The sequence below is a fragment of the Ascidia mentula genome, chromosome 7 (genome assembly GCF_947561715.1).
Source record: "Ascidia mentula chromosome 7, kaAscMent1.1, whole genome shotgun sequence".
Taxonomy (NCBI): domain Eukaryota; kingdom Metazoa; phylum Chordata; class Ascidiacea; order Phlebobranchia; family Ascidiidae; genus Ascidia; species Ascidia mentula.
Genome location: NC_138572.1, coordinates 159,091 through 172,313, shown reverse-complemented (window position 1 = coordinate 172,313; position 13,223 = coordinate 159,091). Strand labels below are relative to the sequence as shown.

Below are 13,223 nucleotides of genomic sequence, written 5' to 3'. Positions count from 1 at the left end.
TGTAATTGAATTCTGCTCAAAAAGAAAATATTTGCAAACTAACGTCAACAAAAATTGAAATGTTTTGTTGTATTTTTGTCGAATCACAATTGGACCCAACATAAGGAAATAAAACCAACAAGAATCCGTGAAACTACAGTTATTTTTTAAAACAGAGCCAATATTTTGTAAAATAGTTTAAATATGTTTAAATGTAGCCAATTGAAAACGTCTCGGCCTCAACCGGCAGCGAACTCTGAGCAAACCTTGAAACGTGAATGTTTCAACGTCTGTTAGAGGCACGAGTTCCACTTTGGGGTTATCCCCACTGCACGTCACTAATAAATTCCCCCTGGTTGAGTTCAGAGGAAATTCGACGCATCTAAAACATAAAAATCATAATGTTTATCCCGCTCACTCATGCATGACTAATTCCACTATAACTAATTTTTTTAATTAATTAATTCTTTCCGTGTCCAATTTAAGCGACCGAATTATGATGAATTGCTTACTTGCATCCCGTTGCGTCTGGACAGATGTTTTTTCGTTTGGCCAAAACCGACAAAGCGGAACAAAACAAACACAAGTAGATGAAAAAAACAACAAAATTATTTCCAATCATCGTAACTGAAACCTGGTCAAGCGAAAGTTTTTGGAAACAATCAATAAAATTATTCTGAAACTCGTTTAAATTGTGCCAAAAAACTTTTACTGATGTAAATTAGAAACCTGTCAGCAAGCCACAATAAACGTCACAAAGTTTGTTCAAACGATTGGTTTTTAATCTCCACAAATTCCTCCGACACAAATGTTGTGCAAACAATTCAATAATTATGTGGCTACCTCGTAAAACGGCAGAATTATCCGCGTCAAATTGTTGTCTGTTTTGCTCTGGTTATTTTTTGTTTACATTCGCAATACTGAAGTATTTTTATTTACTGGCTGTTTGTAAACTACTGCCGTCAAGCCACAGTCGTCGAACCCATAATAAACAACCTCGTGTTTAGAACCACTGCTGTAGACCCTGCCTCTGACTGACAAACCACAAAAACGTGAAACACGGAATACTTAGGAGGCAAAACTTAACGAAGGATTATTAAAAATTTTTCTGAAAATGGCCGAGGTATATTTATGGCGGCGCGCGCCTCGTTTCTTACTATCATGACGTCATAAAACGTGATTGTTGTGTGACTGCGTTAGTTTCGTCACAGTCGAATCGTGACTATTGTTGTAACGTCAGTTTCGGATTGTCTGATTGTGTTTGAACAGAAATTCGAATATTTTTGTGTCCCAAACTCACACAAGGACTCACAAGGGAGGTTTTATGCAAATGTTTATTTTGCCGCTTATGTACACAACGAGTCAAACATAATACACTGAAATGGAGGCAGCAAATATTAGGCGATCCGAATAATATAAATATGTGTAAAATGTTTGTTCCCTGGCTGGGACTCGAACCCTCAACCTTCCAACTTCACAATCTCTTCTAAACTCCTGTCGCAATCTCTTGCCCCACTTGGTGTTCGCTTACATCGCTGTCACCGGCCGATAGGTGGGGTTGTCGAGCTGCCTGCCAAGGTTTTGTGGTGGTCATGGTTGAGTGAACAGAGTGGTGCGTCAAAGTAGACATCTGTATTACGTCACGCGGAAGAAGGTTATTCCCCCGTTTCGTTAAACAAATTACTAAATCAAAGTTCTTTAAACAAGTTGGCAAACTTTTTTAACGGTCTGTGATGTCACAGTAAGTATTGTTAGATACTGAAATGTCTGCCAAAAAACCGTGTTTTACAATTCACCTTTGTGGCATTTCTCCCGCTCCATTGCGCCCTCGTGCGGCTGCTTCTTGTCGAGGAATGTGCATTGATGCGTGCCGGGGGGCGACCCCTAAACAGCGAAATGATGGCAGCCGAGAGTCGACGTTGGAACTTTGAACCTAAAAGTGTCGTAAAAATAAAAATGCCGTTATGTCGTCATAGTCGCTATTTTTGCATAACAAACCGAGGAATGTGTAGAAAATCGGGTTAAACATCGAGTTAGCAAATGCCAGCAGGGATGTGACGTCATTGATGGTGACGCAATCGTAGTGTGAGAGTTTGTATCCGTCAAATTTTGCGAGGAGGTTGACTTGGAAAGGAAGCCAGCACAGGATGAAAATTATCACCAGAGAAACCTGGAGGAGTGGAGGCAAGTGAAATAAAACAACCGCTAGACGGCGTGGGTGAGCTTACCACGATAGTTGTAACTCTCTGCTTTTGTGTGAGTCCCTTCTTTTTCCGCATGGTGGATGACCTTGATGACGACACAGATGACCTTGCTGACGACAGCAAGAAGTTTTTTTTTGAATCGCGGTTTCGATCTCCGGCATTCCTCTCGACAGACCTGTTTAGAATGTTTTTGATTGTGACGTCATATTTAAAGAAATATATACTCAAACGGCAACAAAGCCATGGCGAAGCGTTACGGTTGGTTGATTAGTTCACCTCACAGCTGGATGTAGAACCCTCCATAATATGAGGCTGTAACAAACTGTCATCACTAACACTGGTAACAGGAAAGCTATGATGAAGTTGGTGTAAACCCATATCTTGAACGACAGGTAAGGTTTGTGGCGACAAGATGCCTGCAATCAATCAACAATTACTATTGAGGCACCAAATCACGTAGCGCTGTGACGTAATAAAGGGTATTGTGGAAAGAATGTTTTTATCACTTCGTGGTTGAAATGAACAATTTACTCACGTAATTCCCGTGCGGTTCGCCTGAAACAAAAAATCACATTAATTAAAATTTGTTTGAAAATATTGAGAAGTCAAGAATTCACTCACTCATATCCAGAGGTTCGTAGTCGTAGTCGAACTGAAATGAAGCACTCAGTTGTATTAAGTGATAATGTAAAGAAGCACTCAGTTGTATTAAGTGATAATGAAATTAAGTGATATTCTCACCCTCAGATATTTTAGCAATGTGGAAAAAGTGTTTGTACGAAACTAAATTAGTTCTAAATGCATTGAAACGAATTTAAGTCAGTTTGTTGGTGATAATTGCCACCAAGATTTTGATTTGAGAGTTGTCACTCACGTGTGCGTAGTAAGAAGCATTCCTCATAATGCTGTGGCCTTCGTTTGCTGCGGAAAATATTGGATTTCATGAATGTGATGAGTTAAAGACAGATGGCCACTATGAGGTCATAGCCGTGCAGCTTTAGTGGTTTCGAACAATCTTGTCAGCTTACCACCCAAGTAATGACATCATTTGCATATAAGAAAACACGTCTGAATGCTGCCATGGTAACTTACCGATAGCTTGCACCGTGGCGATGCTGGCGTTGTGCTCAATGCTTATCTCTGTGAAGGTTCTGGGAAAGTTGTAAGAACAAACGCACTTCGCTTCGGCAAATATCCACAGCGGCAGGGACACTGTAATTGAAAGTATCCAGACCTGCACAGGAAATATCACAAGTCAACAAACCGACTTTGGGGTTGCGCAGAAGTTGATTCAAATCTAAGCAAAAATTTACATTGGATTTCTACGACTTGAAAATATTTAACAAAAATTCAAAAAAAAACAATCGAGTAAAATCGTTAAAGTTCTCACAACGATTGAGATGGTGACCGCGTTGCTATGGGTACGAAAGCGCCTCCAAGCGGCCGAAACTGGGTGCACTATCGCCACGTAGCGGTCAAAACTCATCACCTGCAAAACACGATTGAAGTGGTTGCCATGGAAACAGCCGCATCGTGCGGAACAAGAACTTTCGGGTTTCATTGAGAACTTACAGTAAGGAAGTTACCTGTGCTGGGTTCGAACCCGCAACCTTCGGGTTAAATTAATCATTGAGAACTTACAGTGAGGAAGTTACCTGTGCTGGGTTCGAACCAGCAACCTTCGGGTTAAATTAATCATTGAGAACTTACAGTGAGAAAGAAGATCCCGGAGTAATAGTTGAGCATGAAGATTCCCTGGTACATCTTGCAGAAGATCTCAGGAAGATTCCATTCTCCTCTTATGTCCTGGAGGATCCGGAGCGGGAGGAGAGCGAGGAAGATGGAATCAGCGATCGCAAGTTGGAGGACGTACCTGGTGGAAAGAAGAAGAAGATTATCTAGATCACGTGATTCTTTCATCATCAGAGTCCGGGAGTGAATCCTCCACTTCCGCTTCTGGTGGAGGAACAAATTAAATTTTCCTTCTCTGTTCCTTTTTATATTTTGGTGAAAGTTTAAGATATTTGGTTGAAACCGTTGCATAGAAAGTAAGATTGTATTCAGTTACCAATGCGAGATGCTTTTCCTGAAGTCCTTAAGAGCGATTATGACGAATAAAGCCAACCCGTTAAACAGGAGACCGGTGACCGCTATAACAGCAGTAATCGCAGGAACCCACGTCGGGTGATGATTCATCACGTGATCACTGCAGTTACCGAGGAGTTCGATCCCGTATTCGTCAGATTCGTCTGTGAAATATTTTCTTTCATTACGTAAACAATAATATTAGAATCGATTCATTGTTACGTCATGCGTGTTTTGATGTCTAAAATTGTGCTGTTGTTTGAAGAAAAACGTTCTTAATTTTAATATTTGTCCATTTTGAGGTCGGTTGATTTGTCCAAATGTCGATGTATTTGTTTACATTGATTTCAGTGATTAAAACAATGCTCCCCCCCCCCCACTTGACGAGGTCATGGCTTCGCATTAAGGAAATGATCGGCTCGCAAGAACCTGGGTAGACAATGACGACCATTCCGAAATTCAAGCAAAGCAAAAAATATGTGGTTTAACCCGTGGTGACACAAACACGTAGCCGGCCTTATTCAACTCCTCCGGCTTCAACCTAACCGCAGGTTAAATTAGAGCGATCAAATTACTTTCCTGTTTGATTCGGGGACAAAGGACCAATTCATTTCAACACCTTTACGTTTTCTTGCGGTTAATTTTAATCCCCAGTTCTACCTGACTCGCGTGTTTTAAAACTTCTTCGGTCAAACCCAGGACCTTAATGACGAACTGAATATTTTGTATTTGAACCAAATTATATTTTCGCAAAATCTAGGATATTATGACGACATCAACTGTGACGTCATTTATTTTTACTTTTAACAAAAACAAAAGCTGGGAGTGCAGTTTGGGTTTTGGAGCATTGAGGCGATATAATTAATGGCTGCTTCGTCATACTGCTGGATTGTTTAAACAATTGGACAATATGCTGTATTGTGGAAACTTTTGGATCAAACTTGTGTCACGTGATTGCCTCGTCCAATCAGATTCAAGATTGTTTTATATTTTGGTCGAGTTTAAGTTTGAGGGTTTTTATTGAAATATAATATCGTTGAACCGAGGTAACCCCTGTCACGTGGGGTACATCTGCCCAATCCGGTGCGTTGGATTATTCATGCTTATGTCGGTAACGCACTGGCGAAGTAAGCTGGCCAATAATCATCTTCATGGCCGATGTATGCATTAGGAGTAGCGCCAGTCATTTCATATCCATCCATTTCCACAAAGTTTTGCGACAATTCTGCAACTTTTCCTGTTTGAAACAATGGAATAAAAGGGCGGGGCTTGCACGCGGGTGATTGACAGCTGTCTATGCTAATGCTGCGAACTCGTTTAAGCAACACAACAAAAACCGTTTCCTATAAACGTGATTCAAATTACGCATGAACAATATTTTCTTCTGTAATCCTTGCAACGATTTATGACGTCAAATCAAAACACCATTGTTTTTTGCAAAATCGCAACTTAAAAGATATTAAAGTTATCGTATTTACATTTCCATCACCGGCTTAAAATTGAACTGAAAATAGTAACAATATTACTCATGTCCACAAGAATCTTTGCCCTTAAACATTTTCAAACAAATTATTGCCGCGACAACATTTAATAGAAACTTCTGCAAGTTTGTAGAAATTCCTCATTCTCTCAAACACCAAACCTGTTTGTTACGTAACGATGCTTGCATCTTTACACTTCTTACTCACAAGCTTTCGCGTCTAACGAACAAAATATTTCGAGCACCATTAATATCTTCTACAATTATTTAATTGCCACAAAATCGTTGAGTGACAAAAGCGACGTATCTCGGTTATCGGCATCTCGCTTGCACTGGAATTGACTTTCTGCAAATCGCGTTGAAACGCGTGAATAACAAACGGTTGTCGAACCGACAACAATTGATAGGAAAGCTGTGCTTGTTTTCGCGAGAAGCGCGGATGGGCACACAGAACACAGACGCGATTATTCCAATCATTGGTCGTCAGTTTCCGGCCATCAATCAAAACATGCTGTAATTCCGATTCCCCGCAAACACGGTGACACAACTTAGGTACGTTTAAATTCCTACCACCTTCTGCGCTTCTCCCGCTGTAACTAGTTTAAGAATATTTTGTTGTTTTAACATTTGCAGAATTTTTCACGCGCGCGCGTCGTCGCTGCAAGGCCGTATTAATTCTGATAGTGATCACGTGATCCGCTGACCTTTGCAAGGTCAACCAAAGCCCAGTATATTCTGATTGAACAATATGATCACGTGTGAGCAGCGTCTCCTTTTACATTATATTTTGTAACAGGAATTGAGCGGTGACGTCAGTGAAGGTTTTGTGTGGAACAGTCTCACCTTCACCATACTTACACCTCATCGGATATTGGAGGTTTGTTTCATGCTTTAACCTCCATAGAAATCTCATTACTTGAAACTTATTACTTAGTTATGAGAAAAGCACTTAAATGGATTTTTGGAAAGGTGTTAATTATTAAGTTGAGCCAAGATCGTTTTGACAAATGTTATTTAACATTCCAGGGCACAATATGTCAAAAAATACTGCGCGATATTTTCAATCAAAATTTACAACCCCCCCCTCAAGATATTGTTCCGTCTGTTTGTCGTTTCAATTGACCACTGTGATGTCACTTCCGGTTGGAGCCTCCTGCTTAATGCAACCTCTGAAAACAACTTCTTCCTTGTACAAACCTAGTTTAGTTTGACTTGCGCTGGAGCGAATGGTTGAACGCACCCATTGTTTACAATCCACATACCCCTATGACGTCACTATACGAGCGATAAAACTCAGTCATAATGCAAATTTGATCGAGCGAATTTCCTACTCTGTGGTGAGGAGGGGTTTGGCGTTCCCCGACCATTACTACAGTAAGCTGGTTTGAAATATTGTAAACACAACATCAGCTACTGTAAGTAGCAGTCATCCCACTTACTTACGTTATGGCCTTCACCAGTTTATTTGTTGATCTTCCAACAATCTTTATCGGAACCCAAACTTGACTTTAATCGCGAAGCTGCCTTTAAGTAACAGATCATACATAAGAACCAGCGGCATGACGTCACAGTGACGTATGAAAGTAACTAAAACAAATTATCACCTCACACATTAATCAACATGTGACGTAATCACGTGTGTGACGTACACACATACGTTTAATTACGTCACGATGTGGATCTTATACAGTTTCATCTGTTTCCACTGCTTGAGACTAAAACGCGATTCAACAAACAGAACGTTAGAAAGCTTGAGGCATCGAGAGTTGTTCGTGGGTCTCCTCCAAGCATTGGAAGGTGGGTGGCTTCCTTCCCGTATATTGTTGCTCATAAGTGTGGAAAACTTTGATTTGGTTTCCACTATTCTCACGGTTATAATTTATATTTCAATCACTGCCAACCCTTTCCTCATTCAACGTCTGACCATTGTGTGTGGTTTGTTGACGTAACAATAACCCACCAATCAGTGCGTTCTCTTATTACATCTGTGGATAACAATAAAGGCCACTGAAGTTTTACCAGTGATATTTTGAAAATCATATCTGATGCAAATTCATGTGAAACTTACTCCTGTTTATTCACGGTACGTTTTCCAAGAAGTTCTGCATATTTTACATCATATAACAATCACTGTGCATACGTCATAGTTACGTTCAACAATGTAATTACGTCATATATCCGAATAATACGTGTACAATACGAATATCATAACTTTCATGCGGAATCAGAAAGTTAGTCTCTTCATTTCTATTACGCTTTCGTGCGCCCTCTGGCTGTCACATGTGTCATGATCTTCGCTCACTGGGTGGCGTAAGTCTTTTGGATGGAACATTTTTACACTCGTCAAGGTTGAATGAACGCTGTGGTGGGCATTTGAAGCATCTGATATCTAAAACCAAACTTTGTTACGTCACTAGGTTGTGATGTCAGGAAATGTTGACGTCACTCACCCTTGTTCCGTTTCCAGTTCCACTTCGGCCACCACTCGGCGCTCTGGCGCGACTCGCGCGACTGTAGGAGAAACCGGTGAAGCGTGACGACTTGCCGCGTCCACGAAAAAACGACCACGTGGCGGCACTAAGGCGCCGGTAAAACCTCGACCCTGCGAAGGACACGTGGAATATCAAGGTCAAACGTAGAGGTCAGAAGTAGAAGTCCATCACCTACCGAGAAACGTGTAGAAAATCGGGTTGAGCATCGAATTGGCGAACGCCAACAAAGATGTGACGTCAGTAATGATGACGCATTCCCTTGCATTAAGATTGATTCCGTTAAACTTTGCAATCATATTGATTTGGAATGGCAGCCAGCATATGATGAAGATTATCACCAACGAAATCTGGGTATTAAAAATCTCAACAGACAGTGCTCTCGCGCACCGTCTAGCGGTTGTAAAACTTACTACAATCGTGGTGACTTTCTGCTTTTGAGAAAGTTTCTTTGGTTCCTTCCCTGTAGGTCCGGATGAAGAGGATGTTGCAGATCGAAGAGAACCAAGAAGATATCTTAATTTTCCACGAGGTGGCGACTCTCCTGCGCTCTTGCGCCGCCCAGCGGTTCTGTTTGCCGACCTAACATGACAAAAACATTCGTCTTTTAGTAACGTTTTTATGATTGAATACTCTGTGTAAACAAATTTCTGTCATTATGGCAAGGTTCATTGGTTGTGACGTCATATATACTCGTTAAACCGGCAACAAAGCAATGGCGAAGCGATACGGTTGGTTGATTAGTTCACCTCACAGCTGGATGTAGAACCCTCCATAATATGAGGCTATAACAAACTGTCATCACTAACACTGGTAACAGGAAAGCTATGATGAAGTTGGTGTAAACCCATATCTTGAACGATAGGTAAGGTTTGTGGCGACAAGATGCCTGCAATCAATCAACGTATGTTTCTATATAATGTTTAGGAACCCACATCACGTATATCCACCTCATTTCCTTGCTCAGCACCCATCCCCTCTTCTTCTATAATAATATTAATATTCTGTCAGTCGAAACACACACAATGTCCGTGGTCGCCCAACCGTAGCGAACAAATATTAAATTTAATACGAACAAGATTTTCAATTGTTTTCTTCAATCATTTTCAGTGTAAAATGTAGAAAACAATTGAAACGTCTGTAGTATGAAGTTCTCAACAATTGTATTTGTTATCTTGTTTGTATTCAAGATATAAAAACCGTCAGTTATGTTCCAACGTTGAATTTGTTTATAAAATTTTTGCCTTGATACGTTTGTTTAAAATGACATGTTTTAACACTCACCGTACTCCATCATGTAAAGTAACTGAAAAAAACAGGTCAGGTTTAAATCAACATCAACTCTATTTTACTGACGTCATCGAATACTTACGTCATCCACGTCATAAGAGCCTGAAAAATAAAATACAAATTAGGCGACAATTTGTTGAGGTTAGTTTTTCACGATATTGGGTGGGATTGTCTATACGCATGATTCTGTATTATGTAAGACAAAGACGGGCCCAAGAAGTGTCACGTGATCAACATAAATATACAGAACTCCGCCACAAACATTTTGTCAAGAAACCAACAAAGGTTTTCATCATGTTGTTTCGGATCACAATCTTACTTAATTTTTCCCACTCTTCCATGGGGATCCCGTGGTGTTGCGCGAACTCCTCATCAGTTACAGGGAAGTCGTATTCACAAACACATCCGTTTTTCTTCGAGAAAATCCACAGCGGCAGGGAAATTATTGCCGATATTATCCAAACCTGCAGGGCATCAAAAAGTGAAATGATATCAAGCAACCAGAAATTTTAAAAGCGTAATTGTGGAATGTGGCGTCACAATTACGTACTGACCCCGATTGTGACGAGGACTGCGTTGCTATGGGTACGAAAGCGCCTCCAAGCGGCGGACATGGGGTGCACTATCGCCACATAGCGGTCAAAACTCATCACCTGAAACAAGCGAATGTGAAAACCTGGGCGAAAATTCTTCAGTTCTTTGGATAACAGAATCAAAAAGGTTTAAGAAGTATTCCTTATGTAAATTGACGTGTAGTTGTGTAAGATTCTAAGGGTGGTATATGCAGAAACCCCGCTTAACTTTAAGCTCGGCTTAAATCCCCGCTCAAAACTTCATTAGTTAACCCGCCGATTGTCGGACGTTTAGGATGTTTAGGATTGTTCGTAAGTTCTCTGTGCTGGGTTCGAACCCGCAACCTTCGGGTTAAATTAATCATTGAGAACTTACAGTGAGAAAGTTACCTGTGCTGGGTTCGAACCCGCAACCTTCGGGTTAAATTAATCATTGAGAACTTACAGTAAGGAAGTTACCTGTGCTGGGTTCGAACCCGCAACCTTCGGGTTAAATTAATCATTGAGAACTTACAGTAAGGAAGTTACCTGTGCTGGGTTCGAACCCGCAACCTTCGGGTTAAATTAATCATTGAGAACTTACAGAAAGGAAGTTACCTGTGCTGGGTTCGAACCCGCAACCTTCGGGTTAAATTAATCATTGAGAACTTACAGTAAGGAAGTTACCTGTGCTGGGTTCGAACCCGCAACCTTCGGGTTAAATTAATCATTGAGAACTTACAGTAAGGAAGTTACCTGTGCTGGGTTCGAACCCGCAACCTTCGGGTTAAATTAATCATTGAGAACTTACAGTAAGGAAGTTACCTGTGCTGGGTTCGAACCCGCAACCTTCGGGTTAAATTAATCATTGAGAACTTACAGTAAGGAAGTTACCTGTGCTGGGTTCGAACCCGCAACCTTCGGGTTAAATTAATCATTGAGAACTTACAGTAAGGAAGTTACCTGTGCTGGGTTCGAACCCACAACCTTCGGGTTAAATTAATCATTGGGAACTTACGGTGAGAAAGAAGATCCCGGAGTAATAGTTGAGCATGAAGATTCCCTGGTACATCTTGCAGAAGATCTCAGGAAGATTCCATTCTCCTCTTATGTCCTGGAGGATCCGGAGCGGGAGGAGAGCGAGGAAGATGGAATCAGCGATCGCAAGTTGGAGGACGTACCTGGTGGAAAGAAGAAGAAGATTATCTAGATCACGTGATGATATTATAACTCATCGTGGTGAGAAATACGTCATCACTCAAAATACGTAAGACGACGACATAAATACGTCACCAGTGCGAGATGCTTTTCTTGAAGTCTTTCAGTACAATGATGACGAAAATGGCGATGGCGTTGCAGAGGAGGCCAGCAAGTGAGATGGCTGATGCAACCGCGGGAATCCACGTTGGAACGTTTGTTTCACCACAAAAACCTTGCAGTAAAAACATTAAGTAAACCCTGGTGAAAATTCCAATGTGGATTGAATTGAAAACTTACTCGAGTTGTTCTGCTTGCCACCGTCGTCATAGTAATCGACGTTTGCGTTGTAGTTGTCAGTGTTGTTGTTAGTGTTGTTGTTGTTGTAGTTGTAGTTGTTAGTGTAATTGTTGTTGTAGTTGTCAGTGTAATTGTTGTTGGTTAGGTTGCGAATATCTTCGTAACCGAACGGGTTAGAAGTTGTCCCGAACATCATCAGAGCGTCTTAATATCCCCGAGGATCGGATGACAGGAAGCAATACGTCCGAACGTTGATCAATAAATTACTTCAAACGTAAAGCTACCTAAGCAGTGCTAAGTTCTTTGAAAAGGAAAATATTTTAATTTAAGTTTCGTTCTTGGTTGTTACGTCATTTATTACGTCACTCAACCTTGGATAAGTGAGACAGACACGGTAGCAGTGATAAAAACAATGCTTTAGAATTTACCCCAGCAAATAGTTGCACTGGGATCTGACGAGAAAAAATTGCCAAAGAACTAAAACTTCGGTTCAATTCAAAGACAGTTCAAGATTGTGAACAACTGCTTTCTGTAAACTAAAAAATCCCATTTGATCTTGAATATATCTGACTCAACATCGCGCCACTTCTTAAAATTGTTTAGCTTAAAAAGGTCCAGTACGCATTGGTAAACACTCTAGTGATATTCTCCCTTCTGATTGGTTGGTTCGTGTGTGAGGAAACCGTGGGAGTTAAATATCCTTCCACTAAACGCGGGTGGAACTTCCATCAAAACAACCCAACTCATTTTAAACCTTAAGGAAGTTTTCATTCGAACGTTTGCGTCGGGATTAAATAAACGTTTCCACGAAAACAGCTTTTCTTTATATTTCTCTACAAATGAATATTCTTGAAACGCAAAATGCCGACAACCTTTTTCTGCGAAAGTAAATTCGCACTGAACTTGAAGTCCGATAGAATCCTGACCGATAGAATCTTATCTTTCCTCTACTGCGGAGGATTTAAGATAACCGTGGATTATGAAATATTTTCAGATAATGTTTCAGGTCTGCAGTGATTTTCCTCAAACATATTTTCTTACCCCTGTTTCCTGACGTTGCAAACATTCCTTGAACATTCTTGTCATTGAATATCAGTAGAAGTTTCTGATTGATGCAAAATTGAAATCCGATTTTAAACAATAAAAGTCGGGACAAACCTCTGATGGTCCGGACTAAGAATGCCGATGCTTTCCACGGTTTCAGGTTCTCTGCAGATCGAATCAATTCTATTTTTGTTTCTTCAATAAGTTTCGTTTCCTGTAAGAAGGCAATTAACGTCAAACCTCATCCGCTCCGCTTTCAAAACCCCATTGTTTCACCTCACGACGTCACAACGGTGTATTGTTACGTATCCATTGGTCGGGATGTTGCAATCACGTATTTTGCAAATTTGTTTGTGCGAAGCAGATTTCGGCGCGAAAACAAATGGACTTCAAGGTCATCATTTGTACCCGTTGAGACTTCAAGGTCATTATGGTGCTTGTTCCAGTCAAGTTCACAACGGGTTGACGGCAAAAGTGGAACTTGAAATTGAACAAGATTTCTTAACTGGAGGTCTGGGGACCCTAACGACACCGTATCCTATCTGGGGGCTCACAGTGACGTATCGAGGGGGTTTCCACGGGACTTTCCAAACCCTTAAACTTT

General features: G+C 40.8%; 2 protein-coding genes across 4 annotated transcripts; both read right to left on the bottom strand.

The window, feature by feature from the left end:
• Positions 1 to 1,304: 1,304 nt before the first annotated feature.
• Positions 1,305 to 7,490, bottom strand: LOC145907885 (somatostatin receptor type 4-like). Of its 3 annotated transcripts, none has more exons than XM_082994986.1 (14): positions 7,353 to 7,490; positions 7,188 to 7,272; positions 4,252 to 4,432; positions 3,894 to 4,056; positions 3,574 to 3,672; positions 3,276 to 3,417; positions 3,058 to 3,104; positions 2,805 to 2,835; positions 2,719 to 2,738; positions 2,460 to 2,599; positions 2,208 to 2,358; positions 1,978 to 2,149; positions 1,776 to 1,912; positions 1,305 to 1,609 (listed from the first exon to the last, which is right to left on the bottom strand). In XM_082994986.1, the coding sequence occupies exons 3-14, from the start codon at positions 4,377 to 4,379 to the stop codon at positions 1,466 to 1,468; spliced, it is 1,374 nt and encodes a 457-aa protein (XP_082851112.1). In that variant the 5' UTR covers positions 4,380 to 4,432; positions 7,188 to 7,272; positions 7,353 to 7,490; the 3' UTR covers positions 1,305 to 1,465. The 3 variants fall into 3 exon arrangements, with proteins under 3 accessions (XP_082851112.1, XP_082851111.1, XP_082851110.1); XM_082994985.1 differs by having other exon boundaries at positions 7,192 to 7,272; XM_082994984.1 differs by lacking the exons at positions 7,188 to 7,272; positions 7,353 to 7,490 and adding an exon at positions 5,389 to 6,310.
• A 331-nt stretch (positions 7,491 to 7,821) lies between these two features.
• Positions 7,822 to 11,873, bottom strand: LOC145907884 (somatostatin receptor type 4-like). Its single transcript, XM_082994983.1, has 13 exons — positions 11,576 to 11,873; positions 11,372 to 11,510; positions 11,097 to 11,259; positions 10,082 to 10,180; positions 9,847 to 9,991; positions 9,610 to 9,629; positions 9,522 to 9,543; positions 9,188 to 9,222; positions 8,987 to 9,126; positions 8,651 to 8,819; positions 8,416 to 8,587; positions 8,199 to 8,350; positions 7,822 to 8,137 (listed from the first exon to the last, which is right to left on the bottom strand). The coding sequence occupies exons 1-13, from the start codon at positions 11,769 to 11,771 to the stop codon at positions 7,973 to 7,975; spliced, it is 1,617 nt and encodes a 538-aa protein (XP_082851109.1). The 5' UTR covers positions 11,772 to 11,873; the 3' UTR covers positions 7,822 to 7,972.
• Positions 11,874 to 13,223: the final 1,350 nt, after the last annotated feature.

Excerpts from the sequence above, each read along its gene's own strand:
- LOC145907885 (XM_082994984.1), bottom strand. The coding sequence starts at position 5,470 with ATGGATGGATATGAAATGACTGGCGCTACTCCTAATGCATACATCGGC. Across the intron at positions 2,739-2,804 it reads CTACGAACCTCTGGATATGA|GCGAACCGCACGGGAATTAC; the intron begins GTGAGTGAATTC and ends TTTTTGTTTCAG. Across the intron at positions 1,913-1,977 it reads GATTTTCTACACATTCCTCG|GTTCAAAGTTCCAACGTCGA; the intron begins GTTTGTTATGCA and ends CGACACTTTTAG.
- LOC145907884 (XM_082994983.1), bottom strand. The coding sequence starts at position 11,771 with ATGATGTTCGGGACAACTTCTAACCCGTTCGGTTACGAAGATATTCGC. Across the intron at positions 9,630-9,846 it reads GGAAGAGTGGGAAAAATTAA|GCTCTTATGACGTGGATGAC; the intron begins GTAAGATTGTGA and ends TTTATTTTTCAG. Across the intron at positions 8,588-8,650 it reads AGAAAGTCACCACGATTGTA|ATTTCGTTGGTGATAATCTT; the intron begins GTAAGTTTTACA and ends TTTAATACCCAG.